Consider the following 15,712-nt stretch of genomic DNA (forward strand, 5'->3'; position numbering starts at 1 on the left):
GGTGGGGGGGAAATTCCCAAAAGGACACCGGGTTTTTGTTTTGTTTTTGGGTACTGTGTCCAGTGCCTTCCAAAAATACCCACCACCTTATCTTCAGTGACTCTTCCAGGAGTTCAGACAAATTTGACGGGCAGCCTGGCTGGCTTATCGCCCAGAGCCTGCGCTCGCTGGCCGGGGAGAGGTGGGGAGAGGTGGGGAGAGGTGGGGAGAGGTGGGGGGCGGTGGGGAGAGGTAGGCCTGCTCTCCTCCCCGGCTTCTGCAGAAGACTGTGGCCGCAGAGCAAAGTTAATAAATAATAAGTAATAATAGAATTGAATAATAATAATAAGTCATAATAGAAGCCTCCTTCAGCTTTGAAGGTGCTGGTGGTAACTGGAGGAGGGGTTCAAATGTCTCCCCTTTTCTGGAATGCACTCTCCAACTCTCTCTCTCTCTCTTTCTCTCAGAGCAGAACCTCACGCGGGCACTGGGCCCGGCGGATACCATGGCTGACTCAGAAGAGGGCTTTGGCCTGCCACACACCCCTCTAGGGCCGGACGCAAAGGATCTGTCCTGTGATTCCAAACCCGAGAGCGCGCTGGGAGCCCCCAGCAAGTCCCCTTCCTCCCCGCAGGCCGCCTTCACCCAGCAGGTAAGGAAGCCTCTGTCCCCTCTCCCGAGGTCCTCTTCCCGTTGGGGGTGGGCCGCGGCCACCCCCCCTACCCGTACCCCTCTTCCATCTTTCTCTCCCATCGTATTTCAATCCACTTTATGTGGCGGTGGCTGATTCTGTTTCTAGAAGGGGGCCCTCTTTGAAATCCTAGTGGAATTTTGGGAGAAATCTCAGTTATCCGACTATTTCCGAGGCAGCTAACAATGGCCCAGATAATTTCCTTCCGGGCTGCACCGTTCCTACAACTGGCGCGGAGAAGCGTATTAAGGGTTAGGTCAGCGGCCGCTTCAGGCTGGCTTGAGCGATGAGTTGACCCCTCTTTAGATCTCCCTTACCCCTCACCCTCTGCCCGCCTCCTCTGCTGCCTCAGACCCGTGCACAATGATTTGTCTTGTAGTTCTGGCTGGCTGTTGCACTCTGGCCGAGGGCAGCGCGCTGGCCTGGGCCTAAAGCAGCCCAGGAGCCCAGGGCTCTCCGGGCTGGAAGGTGGGCTGGAGGCTGGAGGAGAGAGGGGAGGGAGAGGTGGGAGAGGACATTCTGTGCCCAGAGGTGGGCACAGCAGATGCTTTAAGTGGCTCCCCCCAAAGCCCTGACAATTTTAACATAAAAGTCCGAGGATATAAAGCAGGCAAGTTATCCAAAAGAGATATAGAAATCCGTACCCAACGCTAAAACCCTTCTTGGAGATTCTCCTGGATTTTTTTTCCCTCCCAGGTTTCATGAACTTGGTACTGTATCTCTGTAGAAGCAGGAAGACGCTGGTAGTTTGTTGCACACAGATTTTTCCCCCCTTCTAAAAAAATAACAAGCGAGTCCACATTCTAGGAGGTTACCAGTCTCAAAATGAGACTTTGTATCTGAAATGTTCAAATTCGACATGGGTGGTTGAAAACAAAAATGCCCAGAGGCTTCAAACCGGGTCCTTTTAATTGTGAGACTATGCGGGACAGGTCGGGGACATTTAACAGAGACCTTGAGAATTAATTTTGGTGTTGGACTGTGGGAACAAATCAAACATTTTTTAAAGTTAAAATTGCACGTATGTTTCACATTCGCACCCGTTGTGGTTGAATTATATGTATGTTTGATATTTGCACCTACGGTGGTTGAAAATAAACATACACAGTCTTCGTACAACTAGGTGTATACTTTGTGAGTGGATATCCCGATGGATGCCGACCTGAAAATATCCTGGGTGGGGGCTTTCTAGATCCAGGAGGGTTCATTTACTCAGAAGTCCGTTGAAATTTGCCGTCTGGGCACGGCGGGGTGGCTGGCCAGGGGTGCAAGCTCTCGGTGAGTTTTTCCATGCATAGGCAGTGAGGCCCTGTGGGCTCAAAGGAAAATCATCACTGGATGTTTGGAAAGCCGAGTTTGCACCAGTGTTCCGGGCGGGCACAAGCTTTCTCCAGAGCCCAGATGGCTTCAGCCCCGAACTCACAGCCTCAGAGAAGGAAGAGAAATGGGGGGCCACGAACACTTTTGTGGGGACATTAGCTTGACGCAGAGTTTTCTCTTTCTCTCATTTCTGCAGGGCATGGAAGGCATAAAGGTGTTCCTCCACGAGAGGGAACTCTGGCTGAAGTTCCACGAAGTGGGTACGGAGATGATTATTACCAAAGCCGGAAGGTGAGGTGGTCTGGAGGGACAGAGAGGAAAACGGTGGCCTCGCAGGGCAGAGACAGGAAGAAAGGAGAGGGGACAGGGAGCAAGAACAGACAGAGAGAAAAATGGTTAGGCTCTTTCCAGAGAGTTGAAGGGAGAATTCTTTCACCGATTTGCTCAGAGGAAATTGTTCAACTCCAAAAACATATCAGGCAGGCCCGACGCTCTGGATGGATTAACAGTATGAGAGAAAGAAGAAGAAAGAGGGGAAGACGCAGAGAAGGGCTTTAGTTTCATAGATAGGGGCTGATCTTCGCCCCCTCCATCCTCACCCTCCCTCCACCTAGGAGTAATTCCAGGGTCTCACCCAATTGCCAAACCCAGTCAGAAGGCAAATCTATCTATTGCTAGCTACCTCTCTCGTTGTTTATGGAAAGCAGGCAAAGCCTTTGAAACTGAACTAGAGCCCAGCTCGAAGCACAGACTCCGGTAAACACACAGCGGCTTGGCCAAGCTGCTCGCCTGCCCCCGTGTTCCCCTCCACGTTCTCAGGAGCTTTAGTTAGCAGGGCTGGGTGGAGGCAGTGGGTGGCAGAGTCCTGAAGATCGGGATCTCAGTGAGTGTGCATGCGTGTGCAAAGCCTGTGCATGCGTGTGTCCAGGCTTGGGGGCTTGGGGGCTTGGGCACATGCCTCCCTGTGCATGTCCTGGTCCCCCACATCCAGAGGGGCTGCAGGACCCCCCCCAAAGCCAACAGGCAAAGCCGGTGAGGCCCACGTTGCTGGGCGGTTGGTCGGGCAGGCGTGTGAACCAGGAGGGCGGAGTCGTCTCCAAACTCCCTTCTCCAGCCCGGCTTTCTGCAATAAACCGACAACAGTGACATTTATTATTATTTCAAATTAAACAATGTCAGCTCCCTCCCCCGACTCAGCCCCAAAGTCTGAGTGGAACTAGAAGGTGGTGTTCTGTTTATACCCGGGGATGTAAGTCCTCATCTCATTCCCACCGGCCCCTAGGAAGGAACAACCCGCCGGCCGTGCCCCCCCCCCCTGCCTTAGCCGAGGGGATTTAACTATAAAAGGCCTGGGGAGTCTCTGAGCCTCTGCTAGGAGGGATGATGCCTCCAGTCACCCCTTCCTGTGGCTGCTGATCTTTTTGCCAGTCAGTCTGGCATTCTTACTTTTTTTGGGGGGTGCATCCTTCACAAGGCAGAATATGCCCCCGGAGGAGAGGTGGCCTGCATCCTGAGCTTTCTATCGGCTGGGCAAGCCCAAGCTCTTTCCAAAACCTAATCTGGATGGATTTGTGATTTCTTCATGGAAGGCCAAAATGTTCAGGTTCTCCAAGGAAGCCCTGGATGGGGAGGAGGGTCTCAGAGGAGAAAGTGTCGGGACATCTAGGAGTAAATCCCTCCCCGCCAGACCCCAAGACCCCCAAACCAAGTCGACAACCCAGTCTGTAAACCCTGCCATTTAGGAGATCCCCAAAGTCAGGCCGGCAGGCAACGCTCCCCTCCCCCACCCCCACCCACCCGTGCACTAGGCCCGGCCACCTCGAGTCTACCCACCCTGCTGCAGTCCCTGGACATGGGCAGCAGCACTTGATTGGAGTGAGCAAGGTGCCAACTTTGCACCCAAGGAGCCTGTGCTTTGCTCCCTGGAAACTGTAGGCCGTGGCTCTGAGAAGAACCCAGTAGGTGCTCAAAGTGGGGGGCGGGTGGGGACTTTCAGGACATCTTGAAAACCAAGCTGAAGTGAGCTGCAATCCCCGGGCTTCTATTTTCCTCTTGGATACCACCGACAACGTCGGCCTCCTCTTCCTCCTTCCTCCCTTTGCTTTCCTCCTCCCGTAACTTCAGGGAAAACCCGGGGTGGATATCCAGAGAGTGGACTGGGGACAACCTTTCTTTGTACATGTCTCAGAGAATTGGTTTGTGTGTGTGTGTGTTCCTTTTCCCGGTGCAAATGTATGAAGATGCTTTTCAGAGCCGGCATTCATTTCTGCCTCTCCTCATCTTCTCCCCCAGGAGAATGTTCCCCAGTTATAAAGTGAAGGTGACCGGCCTTAACCCCAAAACCAAATACATCCTTCTCATGGACATAGTGCCTGCGGATGACCACAGATACAAGTTTGCAGACAATAAATGGTAGGTGCGGAGTTGAGTCGTGCGTGTGTGGGGATATGAGGCTCCCTCCCGCTTCATCCTCTGGTGATTGAACCCCAAACCCAAAGTATTTGAAGGCCTACTATGTACCAGAGATGTGTGCCTGCCAATCCTGCTGCTTCCCTCTGACCCCTCCGGGATGGGGAACAGATCGCAGCCATCCCCATTTTATAGACCAGAAAACGGAGACTTGAGGCAGTGCAACCTTATCACTATATCCATGAGTTGTGTGCATTTATATTTTTTAAAAAGGGTATTGTTACCAAGTGCTGGACATATTTCTAGAGGCATAAACCCATTTACAGTTATTTTTACGAGTTACCTGCTTTGAGCATGCCCTTTTTCTTTTTTAAATGAAATCTCAAAATTGGCCTCATGGCATTTGAGTTAAGAAGGCAGGAGAGGGGAGGCTCATTTCTAGGGTCTATTGTTTCTACAACGGCCAAACCAATCCTGTGGATGGAAAGGAGGTCGGGAGAGAAGTCTCCCTTTGAAAACGTTTAAGGAGTTTAAGATTTTTAGTTCTTTTGCACATTCAGACTCCGCTGGTGTGTGGACAGTAAGGGGCTGCTGGAGAGGAGGGGAGGCAGGGTACTAGGGGACAAACGGACTAGAAGCAGCTAGCTTGCCTGGGTACTGGCTCAGCCAGGATCGTAAACAAAGGAGGCGGCTCAGGCTGCTTCCAGATCATCGCCAGTCTCCTCTTGGCCCTGCTCACACCTGTCCTTGGCATAGGTCTGTGACTGGCAAGGCTGAGCCCGCCATGCCCGGCCGTCTCTACGTGCATCCGGACTCTCCGGCCACCGGTGCCCACTGGATGCGGCAACTGGTCTCCTTCCAGAAACTCAAGCTCACTAACAACCACCTGGACCCATTTGGACATGTGAGTACCAGTGGTACCAGTGGTACGGCAGAGTGCCCTTCCCCACTGCAGGCCTTTTCTGATTTCTTTCCTCCATTTTTTTTTCTCTCCTGGGTTTCTTCCTTCCTGTTCCCTCCCCCCCCCCTTCCCATTTTCTTCTTCTCCTCATACTAATCTCCTTTCATCCTCTCTCATTTTCTTTACTCCTCCTCCTCTAGCTTCCTTCTCTTCCCACTTCTTCCTCCATCACCCTCCTCCTTACAAAGTACAGCCTTTGTAGTCTTCCTTGTGGTCTAACTTGGAGTCTGTCTGTCCCTGTCCGGGCGGCTGGAGAACAGGGCCCCGGATTTTCGTGGCGTAGGGGTAGATCTTGCCACGCATTCCCGCCGCCTTTCCTGCCTTTCCTGGGGGCTGAGGGAGCTGCACAGCCAGTCGATGCCCGAGTCCTCTTCAGCATGCTGAGTGGAGGGAGTTTCCTCTACTTTACCTTCCCGCTTCCCATCCAGGTCCGGCTGTGGCAGGCAGGGCTGGGTGAGAGGGCTGTGGGCACAGACCCCTGCCAGTGAACCCACAGAGGGGACCCTGGCACCCGTGGCCCTTTTTAGTTTGATCCTTCCTGTGCTGATCTGCAACCAATCACCCCCACCCCACCCCCAGCTTTCTCTCTCCCGCCATTCCCACAGCACGCACACCGACTGGGTGCAAAACCTGGGATCTAGATTAGCTCTTAAGAGAAGGGTCTGGTGATTCCCCCTAAATCTGTCTTCAGGATATGGGTGTGCTGCACCCCAACCCCAGGCAAGGTGTGGCCATTAGTGGGTTCTCAGTTGGGTATCTCCCCTCTGCCTTAAAGGAAAACAAAGAACAGAGGTACTCCTCCTCCTCCTCCTCCTCTCCTCCGTGTTCTCCTTCTCCTCCTCCCTCCCCCTTCTCTCTGGGGGGGGGGAAACCTCCAAATCTCTTGGTTGCAATTAGAATTTATTAGAATTGATCAGCCCCTGACTTTCGCATTCAGACTCTTCAGGTCCGTTTCTGGCGTTTCTAACGGGCAGGTCCAAGCCGGGAATGCAGGGCCTCCTTTGTTAAAGGAAGTGGTGCAGGGGGAGTGGGACTCCAGGCTGTCTCCCTGATTCTTTGTGTCCCACCGGCTTGACTTTCCAGAGAGACGCAGGCACCAGGTCTCCAGTTTGGGTGGGACTGGGATTGGAGTGAGAAAAGCCCTGGGGCAGGGGTGGGGGGGCGGGGGCGGCAGGGGCTCAGTTCTGAACTCGCTGCTGGGATCTGGAATGGAGGACTACAGCGGGACCCTCCATCCAGGGAGAGAGCTCTCCGCTGCTCTAGGTCTGGGGGTCCTGATCGCTGCCCCCCTCCCATAAGGACCTAAGGGGGGTGCTGAAAGATTTCTAGTGACCACAAACCTTGTCCTTCGTGCTCAGTTTCTAACTTTTGCAAAAATGATTTCGGGTGTCTTTTGTGTGTTTGTTTTTGTTCTTAGGCATTGGCTTACCAGGCTTGGGTGTATACCTGTCTCTACCCCAAAAGTTAGATTTAAGTCCCTGAGAGGAAAGAGGGTAAAGTGGGTGAAGTTCCTGCAGTAGCCCAGGAGTTGACCCCTGAGTGGTAGCAGGGTGGACTCTCCATCTGGGGATCCATAGCAACTCCTACCTTACCTCTTTGGAGGGGGGGTGCAGAGCTCTGCCACCGATTTTGGGGTGCGCTGATGCATTTTAGGTCTTCCTGAGCAGCCCAGGAGACCCAGAGTGAGATGCCGAACCTCCAACGCGAATCCACGACCTCCCTAATGCAATTAGGAGTCACTAGATCGCTCGCGTCCCCATGCTGTCCCCAACCGTCAAAGCAATTTGGCTAAGCCGGGAGGATGGCCGGGGCGTCCGAGGCTGGGGAGGCCCTCGGGGGGCCCCCCCGGCAGCGTCTCACTGTCGCCAGCCCGCCCCGGCGTCGCTATCGGCCGGCCGGGAAGGCAGCCGGGGTCTGGGCCTGAGATTAGAGTCCGAGGCCGGCCGGGGTGTGTGTGTGGGGGGGTGGACAGAGACACGGGTTTGCACCCCCCCCTCCGAGATTGCTCTGGGTGGGGGTGGCCATGCCCAGGTCATCAACGCAAATAATCAAAGACATTGAGATGATCGCTGCTGCTTGGGTTTTCATTGCTGGGTTATAAAGCCAGCCAGATTCCGGGGAGGGGAACCCTTAAATGCAGCGATGTGTGTGCGGGATGGGAAGGTACCTATCAGCAAGCGTCGGTAACAAGCCGTCAAGACTTAGCCCAGCGTGGAGACTCAGGTGCCTTGGAAACCACAAACCTGGATTAAGGAGACCAAGGCGCTCACCTGTAAAAAAAAAGTTCTGGCTCCAGGAAAAATAGGCAGCCCAGAATGGTTGCTCCTCCTCCTCCTCCTCCTCCTCATTGTTGTCGTGGTAACAGAGCTGAGACCCTGCTTGCCTCCCCCCCCCCAGGAAACACCCCAAGAAGGAGATAGACCTTTCCATTTCTTCTATGGCAGATTCCGCCATGGCACACCAGTAGATAATTGTTGATGGTGGATTCTGCCATCAACATGGCCGAAGTGGGGCTTAGAAACTGCCCCGTGGACAGACAGCCCAGCCCCTGCTCTGACAGGGTGGGGAGAGGGGGGAGGCTTCCTACCCAGGGTTGGTAAGAGGCCAGAAGGCAACCCCTACCCCCACACCCCAATATCCACCCCTCTCCAGTGGCTCCAGTTAACAACGGGCCAAGACTTGTGTCTGTCCACCCTCACCCCGCCAAACCTTAGCACAACGTGTTGTTCTGGGAGCCAGCGATTTTAATTCCGTTTGCAAATGTCCTTTCCTTGTAGTATTTTTTTCCTTGTAGGTTTTTTTTTTTTTGGTGGGGGGCGGTGGTGTAATTGGTCTGTATGTATGTGAGCTTGTTCGTTCTCTTCTCTCTCTCTCTCATTCCAAAACTGCTGTCTGGAGCTCTCCAGATACTTTTTCCTGTTCTGCTCCCGTGCTGGGCGGGGAATGCCCTGTGCCGAGTTAATTTATTAAACAAACTTTATTAAGAATTTTGATTTACTGCCCTGTGTGTGGCTTGGGTAGATTTCTGGAATCGTACCTTGGTTTTTGTGTTTTTCTTTAAGTTGGAAATTGTCATTTTTGAAATGTTTCTTTTCGAGGAAATTGCTGGCCCCTTTTCACAACAGGAGGGGGGGTGGAAACGAGTGTTTTTTAGAGGCTTTTTAACGAGGCTCAGGGCAGGGGTGGGGGGTAGGGGTGGGGGTTGGGGCAGGGATGTATCTGGAAACAACAAAGGGAGTTTTGAGTTTTTTTCCTCCTTCTGACCTCCTTTTCTCTATGATTATTATTTTTAGATTATTCTAAATTCCATGCACAAATACCAGCCCCGATTACATATCGTGAAAGCAGACGAAAACAATGGATTTGGTTCGAAAAACACGGCCTTCTGCACCCACGTCTTCCCGGAGACAGCGTTCATTGCCGTGACATCTTACCAGAACCACAAGGTAAACTGAGGCACCAGGGGGCCAGCACGTGGGGCCACCTGCTGGTTCCTATGAATTTTCTGGCTTTTCCAAAGTTGTTTCTGGCTTAAGGTTGGGGAGGAGTGGGGGGAGACGGTGCGGTGATTTGAACCCATCCTCCGCCCTAAGGCTACCCCAGCGTGCTGACCAGGGATACAGCTTTTGTCTTAAGGATCACACGTTTGAACTGTATTCACAGACAGCCGCGCACGCACACACACTCAGCGTCACTGAACTTGTCTCCCACTGGCTCAGCTGGCTAGCCAAGCCCTCTCCTCCTGTGCTCACCTTTTCTGCTTGGGCTAATGTCCCCTCCTCCTCTCCATTCATGTCCAGGGACCATTAGGCAGGTGGCTAACATGAGAGGGTAAAGCGTGTGGACGGCGGTGTGTCCTTGTGCGATCAGCAGCGTGGGAAGGACCTGGGGACAGCTTGGGGGTGGGGGTGGGGGTGGGGAGAAGGGGGACTCTCTCCTCCTCTCTTCTTCACCTGGGTCCTGCTGCATCCCCAGCCAGGCAGGGAGAGCCCAGAGGAGGGTTAGCTCCCTAAAGTCTCCAGTTACCCCGTGAAGGTCTTTCCCAGATAGCACCCCCCACCTCCACCAAGGGCCCATCGTGGGCAATCTCCAAATGCAGGTTGTCAGTGGCCAGGCCGATCCTTTGATGGATGGCTCTTTCCAAGATCTCCGGAGAAGCTTCCTTCCCTCCCCAGGAACACCCCACCCCGTTCCTCCCCCAGCGCCATAGCTCATTTAAAGGGGAAGGGAGCCTTTTCTGGATTTCCACTTTCTTCTCTTCTCCACGCCCAGCCTGGGCTCCCCCAGTGGGGTTCAGTGTCCTGAGAGTTGCAGAGGGATTTCATGTCCGTGGGAGTGTCAGTCCTGGAAGTCTGTCCCTCCCAGGGCTGCTGCAAAAAAACAAAAACCAAAACCCATGTTTATCTCTGTGGAGGTGGTATCACCCCAGAAAATACCCGCCAGGCCGCCGCTGCATGTGGGTGCTTAAAGCGCCCAGACCTGCCACTGGAGCCCAGAATAAACCAGGCTTTTTTCTCTTCTAAAAATTCTTCCAAGGAAAAGTTCAGGTTCATGGAGAAAGGACAGGAAGGATGAATGAAGGAAAATAACAGCCCCCGCCCCCCCCAAACTGAGTGTTTGGATCCTGGCAAGGAAGGGGCAGGTCTGTTTTATGTGTTCAAGACCTGCACTTCTTGGTAGTCTGTGGCATGCTCTGTCTTTATAACTTTGTTGAAATTTAATTTTCATATGTAACATACAATTTCTGTTGTGTACAATACATCATTTACTTATGGTGGGGGAAGCTGGGGATTGTATTTGGGTTCTTAAACATGCTAAGCATACACCACTGAACTATACCTTGTATTTAAATGCTTTTAAATGCTGGTGATAGGGCTTGGACTCAGGACCAGACACTGTTCCTGAGCCTTTATTGCTCAAGGCTAGTGCCCTACCTCTTGAGCCACAGCTCCACTTCTGGCTTTTTGCTGCTTGCTTTGATATAAGAGTCTCACAGACTTTCCTGTCTGGGCTGGCTTCAAACTGTGATCCTCAGATCTCAGCCTCCTGAATAGCTAGGATGACGGGAAGTGAGCAGCTGGCACTGGACCCATCCTGGATTCTTGAAGGGTACAAGTTCATGGACATATCAGTAAAACTCTCTCTGAAACTCAGGCATAGCCACCCTCCCGCCACCAAATCCTGTTTGTTTGGTTCTGGGACTTGAACTCAGGGCTGGGGTGCTATCCTCTGAGCTCTTAGTATCCAAGGCTAATGCTCCTTCCACTTTGAGCCACAGTGTCACTTCGGATTTTTGAGTGGTTCATTGGAGATCAGAGTCTCATAGTGACTTTCCTGCCCGGGCTGGCTTCGAACTGCAATCCTCAGAGCTCAGCCTCCAGAGTAGCTAGGATGACAGGCGTGAGTCACCAGTGCCCAGCCCAAATTCTAATTAAAAAAAAATTATTTTGCAATGTATTTACTGAGAGAACTTCAGCTGTGAAGGCTGCCTGCTCCTTGGAGAAGCCAAACACATTCCATCAAAATGTGACCAGAAATACACGATCGAGAAATGTGTGCGTCCATCTCTCTGAGCGTGGATGTTTATCGGGGGACCACAAAATGTTCACCCGAGGGAATTGTGGTAGTTTTTGCTTCATTAGTTGGCCAGGAAGCCCAGCTGAGCCGCAGATAAAAGAAATCAGTCCAGCCAGCTAAACACAAAACAACCACCACCACAATTTTTTTTTTAAAAAAACAACCTTACTTTTTTAATCTTTTCAAAATTATCTTTCAAGTAGTTGTCCAAAAGGGTTTCCCATTTTAAATGATGGATGATGCGTACTGATGCATCTTGATTCATGGCTGGACCAATCCTGGATATGGAAAATAGGCACTTCCATGGGGCAACATTCTGTCCTAGATGGAGTAGAATAAGCCATGCTTGCTCTCTGGATGGAGCGAGTACCCAGGCAGTTACACTTTTCCAGTCAAGTTCAAGGGCCCTGGACAGACATCACCGGCCTGGATATATGATGTGTGATTTAAATAAGCGAGCTGAGGTCGTGTGTGATTTGTAGAGCCGGTCTCCTCGCTTTATTGGCCCACCTGGCCGGGGTGTTGAAACCCGTGACTTCATGAGTGAAAACTAGCCGAGTTCTTTCTTAGTCTCTATCACCTGGGTACAAGGGTTGTGAGTCTAACTGCTCAGATTCAGAGCCTCTCATTCTCAGATCCAGACTTCAGGTAAAAAAAAAAAAAAGACTTAATTTAGCTTCCCTGTCTGTGAAAGTGGGGTATTTATGACCCAGCTACCCATCTTTGAAAAATATATAGTAATATATAATACACGGCCTGGTCTAGAACGAACACTGCAGTTCTAGCGGGGATGATGGCGGCCACTGGTCGCTTACTAAAATGTCAGTTCACTCCCAGAATCCCTGCGTCCAAAAATGTAAGATTCTAGAAGACTCTTGCCCGCTCCGTGTCACTCCTGGGCTATTTTAGAATGGGGAGCAGTTGAGGTTTCAAATAAATTCTTATTACTGTGGTTGGAAAAAAAAGAAAAGGAAGAAAAACTACCCATGTTAGTCTTTGTGGTTTTGTTGGATCTTTCCCCCATTGAGATGTTCATTCCAGGACTATTTGTCTAGCATTTTGCTTGGGATAAATGAGCAGTGTGAGGGAATTAAATATGCCTGGGATTCAACATCCAGGAGAATTTACTAGAATCTAGGCCACCAATGCTTTATTTTTGGAGGGGGGAGGTGGGAAGGGTCAAAGCCCTCAGTATCTACCACGGGGATGTCTTTTGCTATGTGTCCCTGGGTAGAAAAAGGTAGAGAGAAGTAGGTACGTGGTTCCACACTTTTCTTTCCCTCTGATATAAAATTGTTCCCACTGGCTAGACGTCTTTTCTCAGTCCAGCTTGAAATTCCAAGCTGGATTGGAGCGTTATTTCCCCAGATGGCTGACAGCTTGGGAAAAAAAAAAAAGATATTTAAAAACTCGACTCTTCCCCTGGCGACAACATTCACTCCGTGAAACACGTTTTTGTAAAGTTTTCAATACAGTTGTCAACAGCTCCCAGAGCTATCCCGGAGAAATATTTAGGTGCTAAAAGCGATCACGTGAGAATTCACTTTCCTGCTCTGACAACAATGTCTGTGTATACCAGCGAGTGAGCAAGCCAGCGACGCACGCACGCACGCCCCCTCCTATTAGCCAAGTTTCCATCCAAAGGCATTTACGTCCTGCCTAAATTATTGTGAATGGATCTCATATTTATGAGGTATGAGCTTTCTGGTGAGGACCAGGAAATGAACCTCTAATAGAGAGACATAATTAAGATTTTTTTTTGGGGGGGTGAGGGGCTCTCATGAGGTTTTTCTTTTTTTCAAAAGCAAGAATTCACAACAATTATTCTCATTAATTTTTACAACCTCTGTCTCCCCAGTTGGAGCTGGTATTTATATTTGTTGGCCCTTACCTCTGCACCCCCCACCACCTCCCTGGCTCTCCCGGATATCCGGTTTTACGCTGGTTTGGGAGAGAGCTCATTTGAACAGGTGGACCCGTTTGGACTTCTATGAGCCGAGGTGTAGTCTGGGTAGAAGGCAATTCACAGACAGGGTTGTAGTATTCACGGATGGACAGAGAGCACCCGGGGCATGTTTTCATCTACACATAAGCTTACGGTTAAACATTGCTCAAGGCTAGTTCCTTTTCTGTTTGATTTTGGTTTTGTGCTCACCCCGGGGCTTGAACTCAAGGACTTCTACCTCTCCAAGCTGGTGCTCTACTACTTGAGCCACAGCTCCACGTCTGAACTTTTTGGCTGATTAATCGGAAGAGTCTCCTGGACTTTCCTGCCCAGGCTGACTTTGAACTTGGATCCCCAGACCTCAGCCTCTTGATTAGATTGGATTATAGGCATGAACCCCACGCACCCGGCTGTTTCTTCCTTCTATACTTTTTATTTTTTCAGTCACGGGGCTTGAACTTGGGGTCTGGGTGCTGTCCCTGTGCTTTTTCACTCAAGGCTAGCTCTCTACCTCTTTGAGCCACAGTGCCACTTCTGGTTTTCCGGCGGTTCATTGGCAATAAGAGTCTCAACAGACTTTGCTGCCTGGGCTGGCTCCAAGCCATGATCCTCAGATCTCAGCTTACAGGAGGATGAGAGGCGTGAGCCACCCATGCTGAGCTCAGACTTTTTTGGCAGTCCTGGGACTTGACGCCAGAGCCTCGCACGAGTTCCTTGAAGCCCAGAGGTGCGCACGCAGTGGGATCACAGGGGGGAAGGCTGTGTGTTCTGCACGGATGTGCCCCAGCTTCCAACAGAGAGGCCGTCATGGAATGGGTTTTTGTGAAATTCTTCAATAGTCATGCATCTCTTCCTGAAACCAGGAGAGGCAGCTTTCGAATTCAGAGCTTTCTGTCACAGAGTACACTTGACACCACTGTTTTCTTTTTGTGGAAGAAAACACAGAAAGGCAAATCATAGGTCAATAAAAAGGAACTCGAGCCAGGCGCCAGTGGCTCATGTCTATAATTCTACCTACTCAGGAGGCTGACATCTAAAGAAGCATGGTTCCAAGTCAGCCTGGGCAGGACACCGGAAACTACCAGAAAACTGGAAGTGAAGCTGTGGCTCAAAGTGGTAGAGTACTAGCCTTGAACAAGAGTTCAGGGACAGCGCCTGGGCCTTGACTTCTAGCTCCCTGACTGCTGGTGGCTAATGCCTGTAATCCTACTTAGGAGGCTGAGATGTAAGGATCCTAGTTCAAAGCCAGCCTGGGCAGGAAAGTCCATGAGCCTCTTGTCTCCAACTAACCACCGAAAGTCCAAAGTGAATGTATAGCTTAAGTGGTAGAGCACCAGCCTTAAGCAAAAAGGCTAAGGGACAGTGCCCAGGTCCTAAGTTCAAGCCCCAGGACTGGCACACACATACATATACACAAGAGATTTTGATTTAAATTTGTACACACACACACACACACACACACACACACACACACAGTACAGGATTCAGAGGGACTCTGAATGACTGAAAGGGGACCCAGATCACCCCACACTGGTGCTGCAATGCCATGTCTGAAAACCGAATGCACACCCAACGTTAGGAAACACTTCCAGCCAGGTCCACCTGTATGCATTCTGTCACCTGCACCTGCTACTGTACATTCACACGGCTCTAATACGTGTGGATGGCTTAAAGTTCTGGGCCTGGAACCAACATGTTAAGGAAAAAAAGGCTCCATTCTATTGTGAAGCACTGTACCTTGCACGCGGGTCTGTCAGGCAGAGCCCTCCCATCCTGGCTGGCACTCCAATACCTCTTTTCCTTTTATTCCACACTTTTCCACCTGGGCCCACAAGCTACCTCTACCCAAGTCTGACGTGCACACGAACTGGTACACGAAAATCAAGATAGCATGCTGTTCCACCCATATGATAATCACATCAACACACACAGCTTTCCGGGGGGCAGGGACACGTGTGGAAGCATGGGTTGTGTGTGAGACATTAAGCACTCATATACCCCTGACCGTGGGTGGAGACAGGACTCCAAACTCATGGGCAAAACCAGATCTAGCTCCTCTACCCCTTGTTTGTTTGTTGGTCCTGGGCCTTAAACCCAGAGCCTGGGAATTGTCTCTGAGCACTTTTTTTTTTTAAACTCAAGGATGGCGTGCTATCATTTGAGCCACAACTCCACTTCTGGGTTTTTTTTGGGGGGGAGGTGTGTATTTCATTGGAGATGAGAGTCTCATGGCCTCTTCTACCCAGGCTGGCTTTGAGCCACAATCCTCAGATCTCAGCCTCTTGAGTAGCTAGGATCACAGGTGCCAGCCACCCACACTGGGCCAGTCGCCTTCTCTTGACTGCCTGGGCCTGGTCTTCAGGACATTCGTCGTCAGCCCCTCCCCCGAGTCCTCCTGCAGAAAGCAAATGGGAACCACAGCGCTGTCCTCTCCCTTCTTGCAGATCACACAGCTGAAGATCGAGAACAATCCTTTTGCCAAGGGGTTCCGGGGCAGTGATGACATGGAGCTCCACCGAATGTCCAGAATGCAAAGGTAGGGAAAGGGGGTGGGGCAGGCTTTCCCCACACCCCAGCAAGGCCCCCAAACTGCCTTCCCCCAGCTTCGCCCTCCCACAGCAGGGGACAGCGTGCCATCCGCCCTCCCAGCTCTCCTCACAGGTGACCAATGCCACCAGGCCACCCAGGGGACATTTGTCCCAGGGGTTACAGGTGCCTCGAAGGGTCCTGTACCTGCTCTCCTCTCCCCCCGCACCCCAGGACCAGAAACTACACGCCTCTCCTTTTCCTTGGTGCTTTCTCCATCTCAGGAAGTTCTTTCTCTTTTCCT

General features: G+C 51.4%; 1 protein-coding gene across 1 annotated transcript in view; it reads left to right on the forward strand.

Moving 5' to 3' along the window:
• Positions 1-452: 452 nt before the first annotated feature.
• The window catches only part of Tbx5 (T-box 5), a 37,808-nt gene continuing 22,548 nt past the window's right edge, over positions 453-15,712 (forward strand). The window contains exons 1-6 of the mRNA XM_013014354.1: positions 453-631; positions 2,187-2,281; positions 4,283-4,402; positions 5,156-5,303; positions 8,654-8,806; positions 15,327-15,418. Of these exons, the coding sequence (XP_012869808.1) occupies positions 485-631; positions 2,187-2,281; positions 4,283-4,402; positions 5,156-5,303; positions 8,654-8,806; positions 15,327-15,418 (755 nt within the window). The 5' untranslated portion in view covers positions 453-484. The remainder of the gene's footprint in view (positions 632-2,186; positions 2,282-4,282; positions 4,403-5,155; positions 5,304-8,653; positions 8,807-15,326; positions 15,419-15,712) is intronic.

The sequence above is a fragment of the Dipodomys ordii genome, unplaced genomic scaffold, assembly GCF_000151885.1.
Source record: "Dipodomys ordii isolate 6190 unplaced genomic scaffold, Dord_2.0 Scaffold23, whole genome shotgun sequence".
NCBI classification, from domain to species: Eukaryota; Metazoa; Chordata; class Mammalia; order Rodentia; family Heteromyidae; genus Dipodomys; species Dipodomys ordii.